The following is a 20,361-nucleotide window of genomic DNA, read 5'->3' on the forward strand; positions in this document are numbered from 1 at the left end:
AGTGCTGCTCTTGGAGAGCGTTGTTGGCAACATATATATGTTGGCTGAAGGGAAAGGATTGTGCCGTGCCTAATATAGAATTTATTTCTCTTTCTCATTAAAAGAAGAGAAAGCACAATTTGATGCTTTAATGATACATTGTATTAAACCAAGTTGGTAATACGCTACAGCACGTTATATTCCCAACTTTTAATTTAAGAAGTGTACCAGAACCCTGCAGCAAAAAGCATGCTACCTCCAGAGTTAGGGGAACTGCTTGGAGAGAGGGAAAGGAGTTTTCATTTTGTGATGAGTACAACATGTCCACATAGTCACTGTGTTAAGGATTTTCTAGATTATTAGTCAGATGTTGAAATAAAATTTAGTTTTTTTTTTTTTCCTTATTCTTGTAACAACTTCCCACTTGTAAAACATCAGTTTTCTATGTAAAATCTGTGGCTTTCTAATGATGCTTTTGGACTTACTGTGACCTTTTGAAATAATTAAAATTCCTTCTCCCAACTCTCCTTACTTGCAGTTGAACATGGGAATAAGGAAATATAAGTCTAACTTGCTTTTATCCAAGTGGTGTTTCCAGTTATTTATGTATCTTTATAATTTTGAGTGCAGTAGTCAGTATACAGAATGCTAGAAAAATGCCTGTAATTCCAAAATGAACTCTGTGTAGCTCGCTCCCTCCCACTTGCACTCTGCTTTTAGTACCGCCCCTTCCATGCACCCTTTAGCCAGCAGCAAGACAGCTGTGTTTGATCATAAACCACTTAAACTCCAGGCTCACTGGCAGGGGAAACTTTAGCGTGAAGTGCAGGATCGGTTTGTCTTTGGAGGTGGGGGTTTCCTCTCTTGTGCCTTTTCTCTCCCCTAAAATGCAAGATCTTTGCAGCTCTATTTTCATATTTTTGCTGTAAGCTTTTATGAACATCACCAAATTGCTTGGAGTACGTTAAACGGCTTTGGAAGATGCCTTCAAACAGAGCTGGGGAAACGGCAGTGTAAGGCGGACAGCAGAGATGAAGCACAACTTACAGATGAACTAGGAGAGCTGCAGGATCGGAGAAACAGTACTTTCCCTGCATTTTCCTAGCACTTCACAGTGCTAACGGGTCTTTTGCAGCAATGGGTTGTCTTTGAAATGAAAACTAATTTGGTTCTTTTAGAAGATCTTGCATCATTAATTTGAACTGTATCAGTGTGAAGTGAAAATGGCTGTCTAGAGCAAAATGTGCAAGACAGAAATCTTGGAGAAGAAAGCAGTATTGAATTTGTTAAACAAAGGTTGGGAGCATTAAAATCTGTAAAAATCATCAAGCACAGAAAAGTCTAATCATGAATTCTGGAGTTGCTGTGAAATATGGAAATGATTCCCCTGCGGAGCTGAGTGAGGTAAGCAGTTTCAGTGTCCTCTTTTATGCTTAAAAAAAAATCCTCTCCCCTTTTGGGCTTTCAGACTACAAGCAGTGCAATTAAAAATTAATAGAATGTGTATCTTGCTGTAACTTGCTGTGCCAGTCAGGAAATGACCTGAACTTGCTTGCTGCTTTAGTTCGAATAAGTGGTGAAAAGCAAATGTTTGTAACCATGTAAAGACATTCTTTTTTCCTGTAGTCTGGCAGCACAGATTCCTTCACCTCCCAAGAGCTGTGTTTATATCAACATTCATCTTTGCAGTAGGTAAAATCTCATCTGCAGATCTCAGCTGAGATTAACTGTATGGTGACTAATTTAGAAGGGAAGTGGGGTGAGTGGAAGATGGCAGGGATTTATTGGGAAGACAACAACGTTGGCAGAAGTTGTGTTTGATTATGTTTAACTAAAGTGATGTTGCTTTGGATTAGATGAATATTTCCTTGCCTAAAAGCAGAGAAAATAAGTTGTAGGAAACTTTTTGCTTTTCCATTACAAACCATTGTATGGTGTTATTTCTTATAGCTGCAGGTATGTTTGTTTATTTATTATTTTTTACAACATTGCCTGTTTTTAATTAATAGGAAATTAACGTCACATCAGATACTATGCAAATGTTTAATAAAATTTTGGAAGCATTATCTTTGACAGTTACCAAAGTCTTAGCTGTGCCACTCTAGCAGACTTATTTGTCCTGAGAACTACTAATTTTAATTAGCCCATGACACCCTGATCATCTTATTAATCTCATTTTGTAGAATATTGAATTGACAATCTATATGACACAATTTAAATGAAATCCTCTTTACCATGGCCTTTTCTTTCATATATCTTTTATTGTGGCATATCATTTATTTTGTATGTTTATTAGAAAAGATACGATATGCGTGGCAGAATGAAAAAGTTCACAATTTCTACACAAGAAAGCATAGTAGATATTGAGACTGTATGCTATCATGAAGAGGAACAGTAGGTTTGTGATTGTGGAATTTTAGTGAAAGAAATTTCCTAATGTTCCCATTTTATGAAAAAAAAAAGTTTATTGTAGTTAAATCATTACTCTCATAAATGATTGTTTAAAAGCAATATATTGGCACCTCAGCCCAAATTAAGTTCATAAACTCAGCATAAAAGCCCAGAATATTTTTGCTAGGAGTGTCATGGTGTTTTTGGCTGCAGCTGTACTAATGGCTTATTGATCACTGCTTTCTATCCCCTCAACATTTAATTTTCTGGACTACAAGATCACATAAAACCTTGAATGTCAGCAAAACTGGATAGGTATTTGGAGCAGGCAGTGTTTACTCGTAACAATTATACCTGACTAGAATAACTGAAATATTACCAGTTCAAATTTCCTATACTTATTCATTGTGTAAGGCTTTTTAGTAACAAGATATTTCTTACCTCTTTCTTCTGACATTTTAACATGGGAAATATTAAAAGAAGCCTTTGACAAAACATTATATCGCATTTTTATTTATATGCTTAATTTGAAAGGAATACTTGTGTTACATTTGTACCCTTGGGCAACTGATAGGCCCCTTTCTGACTGCAGACAAAGCAGTGAAGATCTTAAATTCTTAACTTCCCCAGCTTTACTGATGGTTTCCGTCTTGTGATTTAAGCTTCTTTTGTGAGTGAGTATGCTTTTGGCATGTTTCACTTTCAGGGCCAGGTTGATTTTAACGTAGGTCTTTGATAAAGCAGCTCATTTTGAGCTCTTCCACCATTGCTATGAGAAGATCTCAGTACAGTAAGTAGTCTGAGATGCAGTTAATTGCCCCCCTTTAACCTTTAATTACTTAATTTTTTTTTGTCTTCCTGTAGTTTGTATGTTCATATTAAACTTTATAAAGTTATTTGTTTCTACAGAGTCTCTTCAAAATATTTGTTTTCCCACAAGTGAATTGAACTTTTTTTTCTTGCTGCTTTAACATTGGGAAACCATGAATAAAGGCTCTACCTATATTATTTAGCAGTATTTCTCACTTCTTTGTCATGCTTTTTGCCTTTCTCTTCCTTTGACTTTGAGTCTTCTATATGGAATATTTGGGTTTGGTCACTGGAAGACAGAAATGTTTATTTAAAGAAAGAAAAAAGGTGGAAATGACTACAATGGGAATTTGATTACACTAGTGCAGTCTTAGTAGATTTTCACATGCACCACTTTCTCTACTGTCAGGTCATATTTTCACATTACAGTGGGCTGTTACCAGTGTAGGTGGCTGAATATCACATACGGTAACAGACCAAGAATGACCATCTTAAGAACATAATGCATATGGCTTTTTGGTGTGGGTGCCTGGGTCTTTCCATTTGTGTACAGGAAGTTCTAGGCAGGAGACTTGCTGTTAAGCAGGAAGACTCCACATCTTTGGAGATACAAATGCATTCTTTAATGGATACATTATACAAAATAGAAAATGAAATTGTTGAATTATATTCCATTTGTATTGAAGCTTCTTTTTTCTTGAGAGGTACATCAGTCTTTAGAAAAAATAGGTCACAGCTGCAGTTCTAGGAAACTGTGTGTGGTTCATATTTGCTATTTCTAAACTGTTTTTCAGGTGAGCATAGGTCCTCATAGTCTTTGTTTACTGCTTATCCTTCCCCGCTCCCCAGGTTCATGCAGAAAGAAAAATACAAAAATAAAACAAAAAAGCCAGAAACAAAAACAAGCAAACAGGGAAATTTGATTTCCTTCACTGGTCACTCATGCTAATAAAAAACTCATGATTTGTTTTCAGTGGCTTTAATTGCAGAGTTCAAGCTATTGTTGCTGATACATGCATTAATGCCTGCTAGCCTATTTCCACTGCTTTCTCTTCACTCTACTGTTTTTGATCTCCAAGTAGGAATGATTAGTCCATGTGCTATTTGCTTGGCAGATTTAGCATATTGTAACTGCAGAGAGAGGTAGAAAAGCATTGTTTTCATTATACAATAGCAAGCTTTACTGTGATGCCGCATTTTTCTTTTTTTTTAAATATATGACACATTAAAAGACTTATTATAATCAATGAGAATGGTAGGAAAGGTTTTGATACGTTTGAAAATAGAAAACAGTGTCCAGCCAAGACTGCTTCTACTGAGATGGTTTTTCAGTTGCCAATATAATGCTGCATTATTATTTGCAGAGTTTGCTTTTTATGGCTTGATTAAGAATGAATGTGATTTATATACAGTGTAAGACACCCAAATTAGGTAAGTGCTCTTGGATCCCTTTAGTGCAATCACACAGGGTTGTTTTAAAAGCCAACACTGTGAACATTATTGAAAACATGTTTGATGAACAGCAACTGCAATTATGGATTTGTTTTTATGTAATTAAAAATGAAATTAAATCAGAATTTATACTCCCAATACATATGCAGTTAGTTATGCTGCAGAGAGAGATATTTGTATGGAAAGAGCTGGATTGGTTGATTTATATTTTGTCTTCCTAATTCAAAAATATCATTTTTGGCTAAGAAAGTCCCTGAGCCTCAAGTTGTTTAAAAGTGAAACACCACTGTGCAGAGGTAATGCTATGTGCTTGCCTTGTCATTTTAGCCATCCCTAGTGGGATGTCAGCCTGCTCGTGACATGACGTGCTGACATAGGGAGATCTGCGTTCTGACCTCGCACAATTTTAGGGCTAAGTCTCGTCAGTAGTTATGCCATGCCTAACTTGCAGACTGCTCGAATTAGTAGTGTGGGAACAGGAAAGGAACCTAAGCACTATGCTTCATGTGTCCGTACTTAAGGGTAAGATTAAGAGTTAAATTTTGACCTTGAATGCAATTTTCACTAAAGCAGGTCTTGTGAATTTGTTGAGAGTGAATACATTCAGTATTTCAGGTGTGGCTGTTTTTTTTTCTTAAAATATTCTTAGTATGATTGAAAACTATGTTCTTTTAGAACTTCTTGTATCAGCTGATGGTGTTTAATTTTTGAAAAGGATATAGCCTTTGCTGCACAAAGCAGCAAAAATCAGAAGGTACCTTGCTTTTTAGGTGCATACTTAATACCTTCTGCCCCTTTCTTTGTGCTTGGAGATCAGGTGTAGATGTTTGCAGTCTTAGATAAAACTACACGTTCTTTACACTTTTACACTGCCTAGAACAGATGGCCTGGCTTTGAAGAGACGTTATATTTTTTTTTAAGAACACAGTATTTAAAGTCTTGGGGAAGGGAGGATTCAAAGTCTGTCCTGACTTGGGAGGCAAAATAGCAAGTTCACACAAATTTTGGTGAAACCCTTTCTGTGTAATGCAAGGTGTGAAGAGAGAAGAGATGACCAAATTTTACAGGCTTAAATTACAGCTGTCTGTATAATTTCAGTGTAGGACAGTATCATATGTTAAGATCTATGTTGCACCGGTGCTGTACTTTCAGATTACACTTCAAGAAAACCGATCGTGGAAGAAAAATTACAGCACGAAGAGGGGTTGTGTGGCTTGAAGGGGGTGGTTTTGTTTGTGAGGCCTGTGAATGAGCTGGAGGTGGCCCTGGAGTGGGTGGCGAGGGAGAGCAGCATCCTGGGACTGAGCCTCACTGGCAAGGGAGAGATTTTGCAGCGGCAGCCTTCACCCTGAGGTAGTTTTCCAATATTTTCTTTTCTTGTAGATTATGTGTCAAGTTGTGCTCACACTGTTCATACTTGTGAGGAAATGACACCAAGGGAATGGCAAACAGGTTTTGTACATGCGTAAGGTTGGGAATAAACCTCAAACACTTGCTCTGTCTTCCTGAGTTTGGTAGTTTTATTGTTAAAACAGCGAGTGAACGTCACGCTCATACTGCATATACTATGGGAATGGTCTCTGGCTATGTAGCAGGCGTGCTGGCACACTCTCAGTACTTCTCTTGTAAGTAGGTGGATGCACCATTTCCCACTGCAATCCTTCTCTAATACTGGATGTATCAGTATCGATTTTGGCCTTCAGTGTCAAAGATGTATGGAAACTAATGAAAAGGCAATCTGTACAGCATCTTGCTGCCAGAGGGTACATTTCTCCCCAGTCAGAGGATGTTTTGAGGACCAATTGTTAATGTTGATCATTTAAATATTGTGGTCTCACAGTGGAACTGAGTGGAATGTGGTTACTGAACACGAAAGATGGCATTTTTAAAATGCTTTAGCCTTGAAAAAGTTGTGTAATGGATTTCTTTGGTAACAACAGACAAACCAAGACAGTGAACAGTTTGTGTGAACTACTGAGTAATGGCTGATGTTAAACATTAATGTTAAACATTAAAGAGAATGCAGCAACCCGGGAAGCTTAGATCACAGTATCTGCAGGAGAGACTAAATGGATTAAATGGGTTCTAGTGGAGATCTGAGGAAAACTTTTTTTGATGGGTAGCAGTAATGCTCCTAGCTTTACAAGTGTGTTCTCTGCTCTGTTACTGCAAGGACATTGAGGTACAGTTTTCTTTGAGTGAACTCTGCCCAATCTGTGTCCTCTTTCATGGTTTGCATGGGCTTTGTGAAGGGCTAAAACCTTACAAAACGAACATTTTCCTATACTTTGCTGTGTTGATGTTGAGAATTCCACAGAATTTGGAGAGTTACTGTGAATCTCAGTTACATTGATGTAGCTATGTCATTTAAAGGAAATGGTGGAGAATTTTAGTGGACCAACTTTTGGACAATAGCCATGAAGTATGGATATAACCTTTAGATTAGATAAACTTCTGTCCTGTGCCATAAATCTACTGCTGATCATTCATCTGTGTGAAAAATCAAATTTATTTTTATACTTGTTTTCAAAATTTTATTAATAACTATACAGGGGACAGTCAGCTTTTCCAGAGTTATTGGAACATCCACAGTTTATTAATGGACATACACTTTAATCAGGAGAGCTTGCTGCTGTGTTATCATGAGCTCTACTGCTGATTTGATAGACATGGATTAGAATGGGAATTTGGATCCATAGTCTAGCTGAAAGGCTCTATTTTTGGCATGTTCAACTTACGTAATTTCTAGAATGACTGATGCATGGTAGATCCAGTGTAAAAAAAATAGTGACTTCAAAGAATGTTTATTTTTTGGATTTGTGAGCTGCTTATCAGGCACAGGGTATATTCCAAGCTAAGATGCTATTAAATTGAAGCACTATAAAAAGATTACTTGAAATGCCAGACATTGTTGGCACAGAGAATGCTCTTCTGCAGCCTCCGTTGGCAAAAATAAAAAATGGCAAAGGTTATGCAACACACCTGCCTGACTGATATTTTAGTATTCCTAGGTTTTGAAAAATGCTTCTGAAAAATGTATTGTAGCTGAGAATTTAATAAGAACAAATACATGCTATGAAAGTACCGTTGGCAATATATCAGATCCTCTAAATCATTTTAGAGACTGGATGTTTTTATTCTTAGATTAAAAACCCAGAAGCTCATTCTCGGGAGAGTTCTGGAGATAACATCACCTTCCCATCATCTCCTTCCAAGCTTTTTAGCAGAACAAAATATATTTCTTTTTCATTGATCAGACTCAGAGCTACCAGGCCTTGGCTGTGGGTGCAAGACTCCTCTTCCAGAAGCTTTTGTGCATTCCTCTGTAATCTGGGGATCTCCTGTTTGTGAAGAAATACATATTCAAAGGCTTCTGAAAGAGGCAGAATCCCTAGACTGCAGAGTAGCTGTTTCTAAAAATAGTAGTATCCATGCTGCATGTGTGTGTCAAAGGAGGAAGAAGCACAGAGAGTGGCTTTCTGATGAAATTGAACAGCTGTGGTGGGATACAATGAGATATTTTGTTCTGGTGCTCCAAGTAGTTTGAAAAATATTAAGAAGGAAGTCTGTTTCTGTAACTTTTGCTTTCTATTTGTGTTTCAGTTTTATTGTCTGTGTGACACCGTGTGATATTTAAAGTCACAGGTTTTACTTGTGCTGGTAACTGCTGCTTTAAACCCAGGGGAGAAGCCTTTAGGAACTCTTCTACATGTACCAGTGGTATGTCAACCCATGTGCTCTGTAGGGAATTGTGGTGAGCCTCGAATTCAAAGTTTCTTTGTGATGGATGGAACGAATTTCAGTGTGCAAGGTGGCAAGACTGCTTGACACTAATAGCAGTCTCTTCGCCCAGTGTCAGGTTTTGCCATATAAATGAACCTTCTGCATGAATGATTTATATTTCCTGGAGATTCAGATTACTACTTTGTAGCAGTAGAGATATTCATTATTCCTTTGGAAATTATCTTCCATCTTCCAACTCTGTGATTATCATACATGAAAAATTTGCAATTGAAATTAAAACCTTAAATGACAAAAATCTCTCGAGTCCTGCCAAATTCAAAAAAAAAAACAGATTTTTTTTTCTTCGTATGCATAAACATACCCAACTTATCTGTGTATATTTTTTTTCCCTAAATTATAAAGGTCGCTAATACAGCCTTTTTTTGTTTGTTTACTTGTTTCGCAAGTGAAAGCTGCTGAAATCATCCAGAGCTGTGTGGGGTTTGGATTGTGTCTCATGCTGACTTTGAGTAAATCCCTGTGCTACTCCATATGCATCTTCTTTTTTTCTTTTTTTTTTCTGTAAGACAAGACACTATATATAAGACAAGACAAAAAGTTGCTCCAGAAAAAGTTACTCTAACTGTCTTGAGTTGGAGACTGTTTTTATTTTTTTGGAATGGTGATACTGTAATAGAAGTGCTGGCCATTACCTGGATATGCATAATTAATAATAAGTCGAGTCATTTAAAGAACCCAAGATACTTGTAATAAAAAGAAAGATTTTTGTGAAGAGTCTGGTCATCACAGTTAAGTTGCATGAGCTGCAAACATAGGGCGAAAAAGTTAGGGGTTTCCACAGCTTCATCAAACGCTCTCCAGTCTACTTCTCTCGTTCTGAAATTTTACTCAAGTGCTGTGTGATCTTAAATTGCTGGCATGTAAGAAAAGCTACTTCTTTCACTGCAATACCATATTGCACACGCACACACACACACAAATATACATATATATGTAAATGCATAGGTATATGGTATAAATATATGTATGTGGTGTTTCAGTTTTTTTTTTTTAAACGGGACTTCACTCTATTCACATGTTTCTGCAACAGCCATGTATCTGTTTTAAATACATGTAAATGCAGATAAAAGTGTGGCCAATGAAGAATCACTGAAGAATCACTTCGGTGACTAAGGAATCACTTATTTATTTTTTAATACATCATTTTATATTTGTACTACTTCTCTGTTAATTTTGGTTGTATTCAAAAGTGTTGTGAAGAATAGTGAGCTGTTAGTGGCTGCTAGTGTAATGATAAACGGCTGCTAATAAAATTTTGTTATTAAAATATAGCATACTGAGCAGTAAAAGTTGAAATAGAATAGCCATTAAAATGCTAGGTTTGTTGTTGTGTGTTAAATATTTATATTCATTAAGAAAATTTCAAACTTTTGTTCTTTAAAATAAAGTTTAAAAAATGGTGTTGTAATGGAGTGAAAGAGTTAAGTGTTTGTGGATGAGTCTGATTAAGGTTTCAAGGTTCCACAAATGTAATATTTTCTTTTTTTTTTTTAATCTGACAATTCTTTTTGCTGTCCCTGTGCTTTGAAACGTACTTGAAATTTTCAAATGTATTAACATGTATGTGATTTAACTGATCTTGAAAAGGTATTCAGGGAGCAAAAATGTTGTGAGTCTTTAGTGCAAGACTTGTCCGTATCACTGCAGCTACAACTTTCGAAGAGCTCAGTAAGCCTGCTTGATCTCCGAGGAGTTGGACTTCAAAAGGCAAAAGAGTAGAAAAGGAAGAGCTGTAAGATGGGCTGGGAGAAGAAGCCAAGGCTTGGAGTGACGAGATGGGCATGGAAGGAGAGGGGAGATGAGGTCGCCGGGATCTGCGTTGGGCTGCAAGATGCCCCATCTGGAGTAGGAGAGGGGGACATGTGGGGCTGGGGAAGGAAGACAGCTGAAACACTGGAAACACTGAGACCTGGATACCGGCTGTGGAACAGATATAAAGACAGAGGAGATTTGGTAAAAAGGCCAAGATAGGATATCTTGGATATCCAAGATATGCGGATATGTGTGAGCACACAAAATATATGCAAGTTACTCATCTGTGCAGAGGAAAAGCATCATGCTGTTTTAATGTCAATTTGAATACATTAGTGGAAATGAACTAGAATTGGACTAGGTTTGCACTAACACTGTAAATCTGGCATTTCTTACTTTTGAGTGCTAGGCTCAGAGTCATAGTACTGCTTCTTCCTCCCCTTGTTTTCTTTTTTTTTTTTTAATAAAATGCTGCTTGTTTGCAAGGTGATTGTGATTGCAAGGTAAATTTTGTATATTATCATCACTAACCTTTTCAGAATTATGCAAATACTGCAGCAGGTGGTGACTGGATTTTATTGTAAATGACCAGGGTTTCAGTAGAATGTGAAACATCACAGTGTAGCAATTTACATCAGGCTTATGGAAAAGAGCCAGCTGTTGATAATTCGAATGTGTACAGTTTTAAAAATAGACCAGTTAAGTGCTCAGAAGTATATGGATCTTTCAGTGTTAGCTAAAACATCTAGTTTCTAGTCTGTTAGAGCAAATTCTTGAAAAAGACTACATTATTTAATTGCAGAATGGAACTGCTGCTGTCACTGTGGAACCACAGGACAAGAGTGTGATGAGACTCAAATAGGATGTCTGTTCTGTCAGCTGCTGCTAAGCTGCTGCTAAGCATTAGGACAGCTCATGACCTTTTGAACTGTGTTTATAGCAACTGGGATGAAGTTCCTAGTTTGGCTAGTGTTCCTGTAAAAATGAGTGTGGGTGGCAATCTTACTATCTTACTTTTCAGACAGTAAGCGGAAATGAAGATATTATGTTGTCAAAGTGTCTACACTGTCCACATGTCTATGCTGTCTAGATATTATGTCTACATGAAGTTGCGATGACTTTGCACCAAGCTGTTTTCGCTTGCTACCGGAACTTACTCTTCAGAGGGTTGAATGCACCTAGTTTGATAATCCTTTGCACTTCTTTGCATGGTATCTAAATTGTGCAGGTTGCTTCCCCTGAGACTGTAGCGTGTTATTAAGTAATAAATGCTAGCTTGCTGTTAACAATAGCTAGCATTTATATTAGCAGCTGGCTTGTCATACGTATCAGCTGTATATATTATTAGATCTCCTGGGTGCTGCCTCATGAAGTGGTGCTTCTGGTATCATCCTTTTTTGGACCTGACTGCGCGAATGCGCTTGAATTGCATTTTGTAGCCAAGTACAGAAACCAAAGCAGTTATAATCCCAGGTGCAAAAATGACCAAGTACCTACTTATAAATGGTCAGAACCTTTGATGCTGATAAAACTGCCTGGGATGCTTTCATTTTTTTCTGTCCTTTCATTTCTTTTTTCCTTTTACCTGTATAGCCCGTTACAGGATAATATTTGTTGGTCAGTGATGCTACTATTACCTGATTCATCTGACTTATTTGATTCCTTTTGTTTGAACTGGTTTGCAGGTTTATTTGCTTCTTCAAATTCATAATACTCTACCTTTGCTTATCAGCTTTTTTTTTCTCTTTACATGTGCTGAGCAAATGATCATTTTGAGATCTGAATGGTTTGAAATTCTAGAAGGTGAAAAGATATGCCATAAGTCTACGCTTAGTTTTTGTCTTCTGACTGGAATACATGAAGTCCTGCCAGTTTTAACTAACCTTGTAGAAGGTCTGGTGTTGCTAAATAAGGCATGTTGTTGCTTTCAATTAAATCATAGAATCATAGAATGCTTAAGGTTGGAAGGGACCTCTAGAGATCATCTAGTCCAACCCCCCTGCACACGCAGGGTCACCTAGAGCACGGGGCACAGGACTGCGTCCAAGCGGGTTTTGAAGATCTCCAGAGAAGGAGACTCCACAATCTCTCTTGGCAACCTATTCCAGGGCTCTGTCACCCTCGCAGGAAAGAAATTTTTCCTTCAGTTCCTGTGGAACTTTGGGTGTTTCAGTTTCTGGCTGTTTCCTCTAGTTCTGTCGGTGGCCACCACTGAAAAAAGGCCAGCTCCATCCTCCTCACTGCCTCCCTTGAGATACTTATAGACACTGATCAGGTCCCCTCTCAACCTTCTCTTCTCCAGCCTGAACAGGCCCAGCTCCCTCAGCCTCTCCTCATAGGGCAGATGTTCCAGGCCCCTGATCATCCTTGTGGCCCTGCGCTGGCCTCTCTCCAGCAGCTCCACATCCCTCTTGTACTGTGGGGCCCAGAACTGGACACAATACTCCAGATGTGGCCTCACCAGGGCTGAGTAGAGGGGCAGGATCACCTCCCTCCACCTGCTGGAGACACTCTTCTTAATGCACCCCAGGATCCCATTGGCCTTCTTGGCCACGAGGGCACACTGCTGCCTCATGGTCAACTTGTCATCCACCATGACACCCAGGTCCCTCTCTGCAGAGCTGCTCTCCAGAAGGTCAGTCCCCAGCCTGTGCTGGTGTCTGGGGTTATTCCTCCCCAGGTGCAGGACCTAGCACTTGGCCTTGTTGAATTGCATGAGGTTTTTCACTGCCCAGTTGTCCAGTCTGTCCAGGTCCCTCTGGATGGCAGCGCAGCCCTCTGGGGTGTCAGCTACTCCTCCCAGTTTGGTATCATCAGCAAACTTGCTGAGGGAGCACTCTGTGCCTTCATCCGGGTCATTGATGAATAAATTGAACAGGACTGGACCAAGGACTGACCCCTGGGGGACCCCGCTAGCTACAGGCCTCCAACTAGACTCTGCACCGCTGATCACCACCCTCTGAGCTCTGCCATCCAGCCAGTTCCTAATCCACCTCACTGTGCACTCACCTATCCCACACTTCTGGAGCTTGCCCAGGAGGATGTTGTGAGGGACGGTGTCAAAAGCCTTGGTGAAGTCGAGATAGACGACATCCACCGCTCTCCCCTCATCCATCCAGCTGGTCATTCCATCATAGAAGGCTATCAGGTTAGTCAGGCAAGATTTCTCCTTGGTGAATCCATGCTGACTACTCTTGAGCACCTTCTTGTCCTCCATGTGCCTGGAGACAACGGCCAGTATGAGCCGTTCCATCACTTTTCCGGGGACGGAGGTGAGGCTCACTGGCCTGTAGTTGCCTGGATCTTCCTTCTTGCCTTTTTTGAAGACTGGCGTGACATTGGCCTTCTTCCAGTCCTCCCCCGTTCCCCAGGATCTTTCAAAGATGATGGAGAGCGGCTTAGCTATGACCTCTGCCAGCTCCTGCAGCACTCTGGGGTGCATCCCATCAGGGCCCATGGATTTGTGGGTATCGAGGTTCCTTAGGTGCTCTCTGACCCAATCTTCTTCTATCCAGGGCAAGTCTTCCTCTCCCCTGGCTTCTTCTCTTGTCTCTAGGGCCTGGGGCTCTAAAGGGCTGCTCTTGGTAAACACCGAAGCAAAGAAGGCATTCAGCAACTCTGCTTTTTCTGTGTTATTCGTAACCAGGGCACCCACCCCGTCCACCAGCAGACCCACGTTTTCCCTGATCTTCCTTTTGCTGTTAATGTATTTGAAGAAGTTTTTCTTGTTATTTTTAACATCCCTTGCCAGATCGCATTCTAAACGTGCCTTAGCTTTCCTTGTCGCATCTCTGCATTCCCTGACTACGTTCCTGTATTTCTCCCAGGGGGCCTGTCCTTTTTTCCACATTCTGTATACCGCTGCCTTCTGCTTGAGCATTGCCACAAGCTCCCTGCTCATCCACGCAGGCCTCCTGCCCCCTCTGCCTGACTTCTTACACACAGGGATGCTCTGTTGCTGGACATGGAGGAAGTGCCGCTTGAAAACTAACCAGCTCTCTTGGGCCCCCCTTCCTTCTAGAGCTCCAGCCCATGAGATTCTACTGAGGAGGTCTCTGAAGAGGCTAAAGTTGGCCCTCCTGAAGTCCATGGTTGCAAGGCTGCTTACAGCCCTGCCACCTCCTTGTTGGATCCTGAACTCCACCAACTCATGGTCGCTGCAGCCGAGGCTGCCCCCCACCTTCACATCGCCTACAAGTCTCTCTCTATTTGTTAGCACGAGTGACTCATTAGTAAACGAGTTAAATCTTTGAGGAAAGACTTATCTGTAGCTGTAACATGGTATGTCAACAACTACTGTAAATTATGACGGTAGACTAAGTTGACAGCTGCATGTGAAGGAAGAATTTTGTTAATGTTTCCTGTGATGATTTTCATAAAATACCTTCATTTCTTCTCTTCCAGTGATTGATATGTTTCTTGTACTGCAAAGTAGAAAAAAAAAGCATATTGGCTCTTTATAGTCAAGTCATTGTGGCATGAATATCTGTATGAATTGACCTATTCTATATCTAGGTGTTCTCTTTCTTTTATATACATATATTATATATATTTATACACACACACACAAATTCTTCATATTAATATTCTATTTATGCATTCTCTCCTTAGTTATTTATATCTCTGCAAAACTCACTTTTTTAGTATATATTTTTAATATGGAGACTCTGTCTCCCATACTCTCCAGTACTACAAGTTTCACATTAGCAAGGTTCAAATTTAGATTTTGTTTTTGTTATTAAAAGTTTTCTCTCCACCTTGATTATTTCATATGTGAAAGAGATCTGTAACAGTTGTGTTAATGGATGTAAATTGAAGTAGCAATGTCCATTTTTATAAAGTTTGTAATAAAAAAATATAATCCAAATTATTTTAAAATTCAGTCTTTCTTTCTGTGTATAAGCACGGCCATTGACTGTCTAAGGTGGCAGTGCCTCTGGGAAGGGAGCCGATTGTTGGCATAAGGGGATGCATCTGCTGTGTGAATAGTGAACATTATTTTGTATCAAATGAGTAGTCGTAATTATACCAGTGTAATTATTACGTATAATGAGCAGCAGTGTCAAAGCGAGCGCAAACCAAAACAGGATGCTCTGTGGTGTTGCCTCAGCCACAATGCGATACTGTGCTTTAACTGGAAACCACTTCTGGTTGTGTAACCGTGGATTTCAGGTTCTGGAGAATTATATAGTACTTCACAGCCTAATGAAAGAAATAATGTTTTTTGGAGTACCTCTGGCAGAGAATTACTGAAAAGTAGGTTGCCTTGGGACTTGATTTTTGTAGTGGAGCACTCTGAAAAGTCGAGATTGCCTGGCGGATTTTGTAAGGAGTGGTTTTCTTGGGGAATTCACAAGTGTTGATAGACGAGGTCATTTTTGCTGTAATTCCAGAGTGTCAGCTTAATATTTTCCATATTGCTGTGTCTCCAGACTTTTGTGTTGAGTTGCAGCTCTGCTGGCTGTAAATGATAATAGGTCTTCGAAGGATCTTTCTGCCTTTTTAGTGCTTCAGTTAGCCTTAGCAGTCTTATACTCCGCTGAAATATCTTCCTCCTCCTGATTATTTTTCCCCCGATGTGGCGTAAGAGAACTGTTTGAGTATTGTTAATTTTAGCCACACTTATTTGGAATTGGATTCCTAGCAAAAATTTGCTTGTGTCCTGTGTCTGGCTGTTTTCTGCCTCAGTGCCATTACCCCTCCACAGTCAGTCTTTTGGCAGTTTAAGAGAGAAATTATCTTAATCAGTGGAGAAAACAACTATTTTTTTAATGTTTTTTCAAAAAATACCCTGTTCTTTATGAGACTGTAAAAGGCTGTGTAGTTTAACTTAGTTCTGTTAGGTCCAGCAGTCTGCTAAGTGGACTGTGGCATATTGATAGAAATATCTAGCTGACCTAGATATACTGAGACCTTTGAGAGTGAAGTCATTGACATTTTGGCACTGCTAAACTCATTAGCACTATTAACCCAAGTGTTTTGCTTTCAGTACTGCTGCATTTCATGCGTGAAATTTTATATGCAGAAAGATAAAGACCTTACAACCTCCTCATTAGCAAATTTAATAAGTGGTATGCAATTTATGGTTATATGCCAAGTACATTGATTATGATTATGAAGTCATTGCAATTTAATAATGTAATTTGTCAATATCAACCATAATTTTGCTCATTAAGAGAAGATTGTTACAGGCCAGAGGAAAACATAGTTTCTTATTAGGCTTAAATAAAATGAGCATGAAAGTAAAAAGAACACAAAGGAGAGAAGATATGTTTCTTTGGTAGGCCAGCCTCCAAGGAAAGCTTTTTGCAAGCCTGGTACTATGTTAAGATTTTGCTTGAAGCATACTTATTTACAATATAGCACACATATAAATAACACTCTTTTTGTTCACTCCATTTGACCATAGTTTCACTGTTCTTGTAAAAGTACTCTTTTTTTAAATAAAAAAAAAGTGTGCTCCTAAAGGATCTGAACACTTCAGTGACTATAGTACTGCGAGGATAGCTCTGTTAGGTTTTGGTAGGTGGAATTATTTTAACCAAAGCTGGATCACATGACAAAAAAACATTTATTGGTTGCTAGTTGATTAGTAAAAGATATTGATTGACTTAGATTAGTAAAGATCAGATGATTTTATGTCGATTGACTGGATTGGATTTCACAATCCTTTTTCCTTGGAGCAATTCTCTCTTCTTCATCGTTGATTTTCATTTGAACTCTTAAACTTTCCTTGCGTTCATGTTTGTATGTTTGAAAGGGAACTGGCTGTGTTTATTCCTGGCCCTTGAACCTATGCTTCTGGAAAGGAATGAGGCAAAGCAGAAACCAGAAACACCACAGAGGGCTTAGAAAATACTATATGTAGATGATTATAGCCACGACAACAGCAGAGCTCACCATTTCTTCTACTTTGCTGGTAAATATAATTTAAAATGATGCCATTGTAGACAGCAAAGACACTCCAGCTCCCAGATAGAACAGTCCTAGTAGGCAATGGCTGAATTTTAGTGTTGCAGTGCATTTTCAATTGGGACTTAGGCTGCAGTTCAGCAATGCATGAAATCTAACTTCAGGAGGCGGAGTATTGGATTAAAAATAATATGGCCACCTGCTGGAAATCAGTGATCCAGTTAAAAGAGAGGGAAAAATTGCAGTCACTGTTTAGAGTTATTCTAAATATTTTGATGTGCTATCTTGGTACCAGTAGGCTTAATGGCAGATCAGCCGTAGTCTGTATGCCTGAGCTACCTTACCTTTATGCTTGATTACTTGATGTCTGTCCTCCAGCAGTAAGTATAAAGGCTCAAGCTGGTGTAAGTGCTGCTATAATGTCTTCTGAATTATTTGGTGGATATAGAGACATATGTTAATGCCCAAACCAGACGGAATTTCTACTCTTAGGAGATATGGAAATGTTAAGATGTGGTAATTATAGCCGTAGCTTTCAGATATCTGCAGAACACAGAGGTAGAAAGGGGTTTAGGGAGGCTGGAGCTCTGGTACCCGGCATGTGCTGTTGCACTTCTACTAAATGTGCAGTGCGGAATTTAGCACAGCATTTTCCAGGTGTTTTGTGTCTGGACTTATCCAATGTTATGTGATTCTGCTGAAGAGTATTTTATTTGAGTTTAGGAAACAGTATACAGTCATGGAATGGATGAATTTTTTCACCTTTATGAAAGACAGTTTTTGTTCCTTAATTTGAAGGAAAAAATAATAAAAAAGACTCATTTCCCTTGTTGGTATGTGATTCCGTATGTGATGCACGGAATTCATACAGAGAGCAAAATGTGTATGTACATTATAAATTCTCTTAGGAAGAGGCAAATTGATTTAATGAAGCTGAACATACATGGATGATAAAGTTAGTTTCTTTTGATCCCAGATGACAGTGTATATAATGTATTGCAGAGCTTTATGTTAGGGCAGCTGTAAGTCATGAACAAAAACATGTGGGAATTGCATATCCCTGAGCCATCTGAAGTTGCAGTCTTGTCAACTGTTGTTCATGGCATGTAGCTTTCAAGAATTACAGAAGGATTATTTGGACCTTTTTTAATGTGCAAGATCCTTGGCATAAATTCCAGTCTAGGTGAAGTAGAAAGCCATTAGACACAGCAGAGATTCCAACTGACTGACTGATGATCTTAAAAAGAAGAGCAGTAAGTGCCTGTGGCCTGTTTCTCCCAGAGAAAGAGGAATCTTGGTGATCCTTCCCTTCCTATGCTTAGTTTAATCAGAAAACAAATGAATTTTGTGTATGCCTTTGTAGAGTTGTTCTGAACTTTTATATTTGTTCAGTGTTTTGAAGACGTGAAATACTCTGTATATATTATATATTATTCTTGTTCGCTTTAAATGTCAGTTCTTAAAGTAAAAAGCCAGTCTTCTTTCTTTAAGTTAAAAGGTCCTTGCTAAGGAAAAAGATTTGCTGATGAAAACAGCCAACTGCTTTTTTCTTTTTTTTTCTTTTTTTTTTCTATTTTTGATATGTATTTTTTTGAATTAAATTATATGCAGAATCATGTTTTGAGGAATGAGTCTGATACTTTCTGTGCTGTAAGTATATGCTTTTCATCTTTTCCTTCTTCGTCGAATTGATTTGAATGTTCAGGCGTCTGACCATTTGTTTCTCATAAACCATTGCTCAATAATATTCTATTGTCCTCATCTTGTAGTTTAAATCTTTTTTGGTTCTTGAAAAAAAAATATTTTAGGGCTTCATCAGCCTCTTTTAAAATGTCTCCTTTCCTTCTGTGATGAATCTTTGAGAAATTCAAGTTTTTAAGTATTACTGTGCTTTTTTTTTATTGCTATTGCACTAATATATTTTCTGTTGTTAACAGAGTGATATGAAAAGTGTTTTTTTTCCTGTTCTTCATATTTTCTTACTTCTTTGAGCCATTCTTTCTGTACTAGTGTTCCAGAGTCTGTTGCTCACCTAAAAGAGTGTTTAAAAATATATACAATTTTAAAAATGACAATATCAAGGTCTTTTTCTTTAAATCCACTGTGTTTAGACTGAGCACAAGAGGTGCATCTGAAGTTTCACAAGCACCATGGTTGTATATGAAAGTAGGTAAAGTAGGTAGGGAAAAAAAAAAGGAAAAAAAAAAGACACACACCTCCTCCTTTTTTTTCCTTCTGCATTTCTGAATTTCACCCTCATTAGTTTTGGGTTGTTTTTGAAGACTCATCATTTGTACCTGTTAAGTGAATCCACTATTTTACTTTGATAGTAAAAATAATCTAAAGCAAACAACAGCAACAAAAAACAAACAAACAAACCACACAGTCACTCAGTCACTTGGGCAGCTCTCTGAAAGGCTGTGGTATTTTGAAAGGTGTGTCTGCTGTGTATCACAGAGCAGACTTAGCTGTTATTGAAAAGTCAGAGTGCACGGTGTTCCAAAGTACTGTCCTCTCAGATCCACTGAACGGGGTGCAGTTACCAGGGAAGCAGCAGAGATGGCTGCTCAGACCAAGTCCCTACCTCTTGTCTAGTAGCTAGCTGACTGTAGAGGATGTGCAAAGTAAATGCATTCCTATTGATGCATCCATTTTTGTGATAGATTTATGTATTAGAGCAGTACATGATTTTGCATTGTCTTAGTATATTTTTAGTTTTAAAGTATTTGTTTTTTCATAAAATCAGAAAATGTTTCTTATTAAATCATATTTTGTTCCATAAAAAAACATTTTTTTCCACAAATCTGTGTTTATCCCTGATTAAAATGATACAATTTGGTAAAAGTTGCTACTCTCACTTTGTCTCAGGTTTGTAGGATGAGACTCCTCAACTCTAGGGCGCCTGATCTGACATCTCTCTTTAGCACTTGCTTCTCTCAAAATTTGTTAGTTGTACGATTCCTGTTTAATGTCAATCAAGAATTTATTTTTGCATTTATTTTTCTTCATTTTTTATCCATGTTTCATGGTTACATCATACATCTTGCTGGCTGCAGCAAGATATGCCAAGATCTTCGCATATCAAAGAGTTAAGTGAGTTTCTCCCTTGGTGATTCATCTCCTAAAGAATAAGAGAAAAGGGCTTGACATAAGAGTAAATCATTCCTAAACAGGCAGTGGTTGGTCCTTATGAAGATGAAAACTGTGAAAGAAAGAAAATGAGAATACCAAGCTCATTTTGTAAAAACTATTCTAGTGTGA

The 20,361-nt window shown here is 38.5% G+C and overlaps 1 protein-coding gene across 1 annotated transcript in view; it reads left to right on the top strand.

The window, feature by feature from the left end:
• Positions 1 to 776: 776 nt before the first annotated feature.
• Positions 777 to 20,361, top strand: part of MCC (MCC regulator of Wnt signaling pathway) — a 133,860-nt gene continuing 114,275 nt past the window's right edge. Inside the window, exon 1 of the mRNA XM_010218640.2 lies at positions 777 to 1,383. Coding sequence (XP_010216942.1) covers positions 1,327 to 1,383 — 57 coding nt within the window. The 5' untranslated portion in view covers positions 777 to 1,326. The remainder of the gene's footprint in view (positions 1,384 to 20,361) is intronic.

The sequence above is a fragment of the Tinamus guttatus genome, unplaced genomic scaffold (assembly GCF_059628265.1).
Source record: "Tinamus guttatus ecotype Peru unplaced genomic scaffold, ASM5962826v1 Tinamus_guttatus_pri_ptg000304l, whole genome shotgun sequence".
NCBI lineage: Eukaryota > Metazoa > Chordata > Aves > Tinamiformes > Tinamidae > Tinamus > Tinamus guttatus.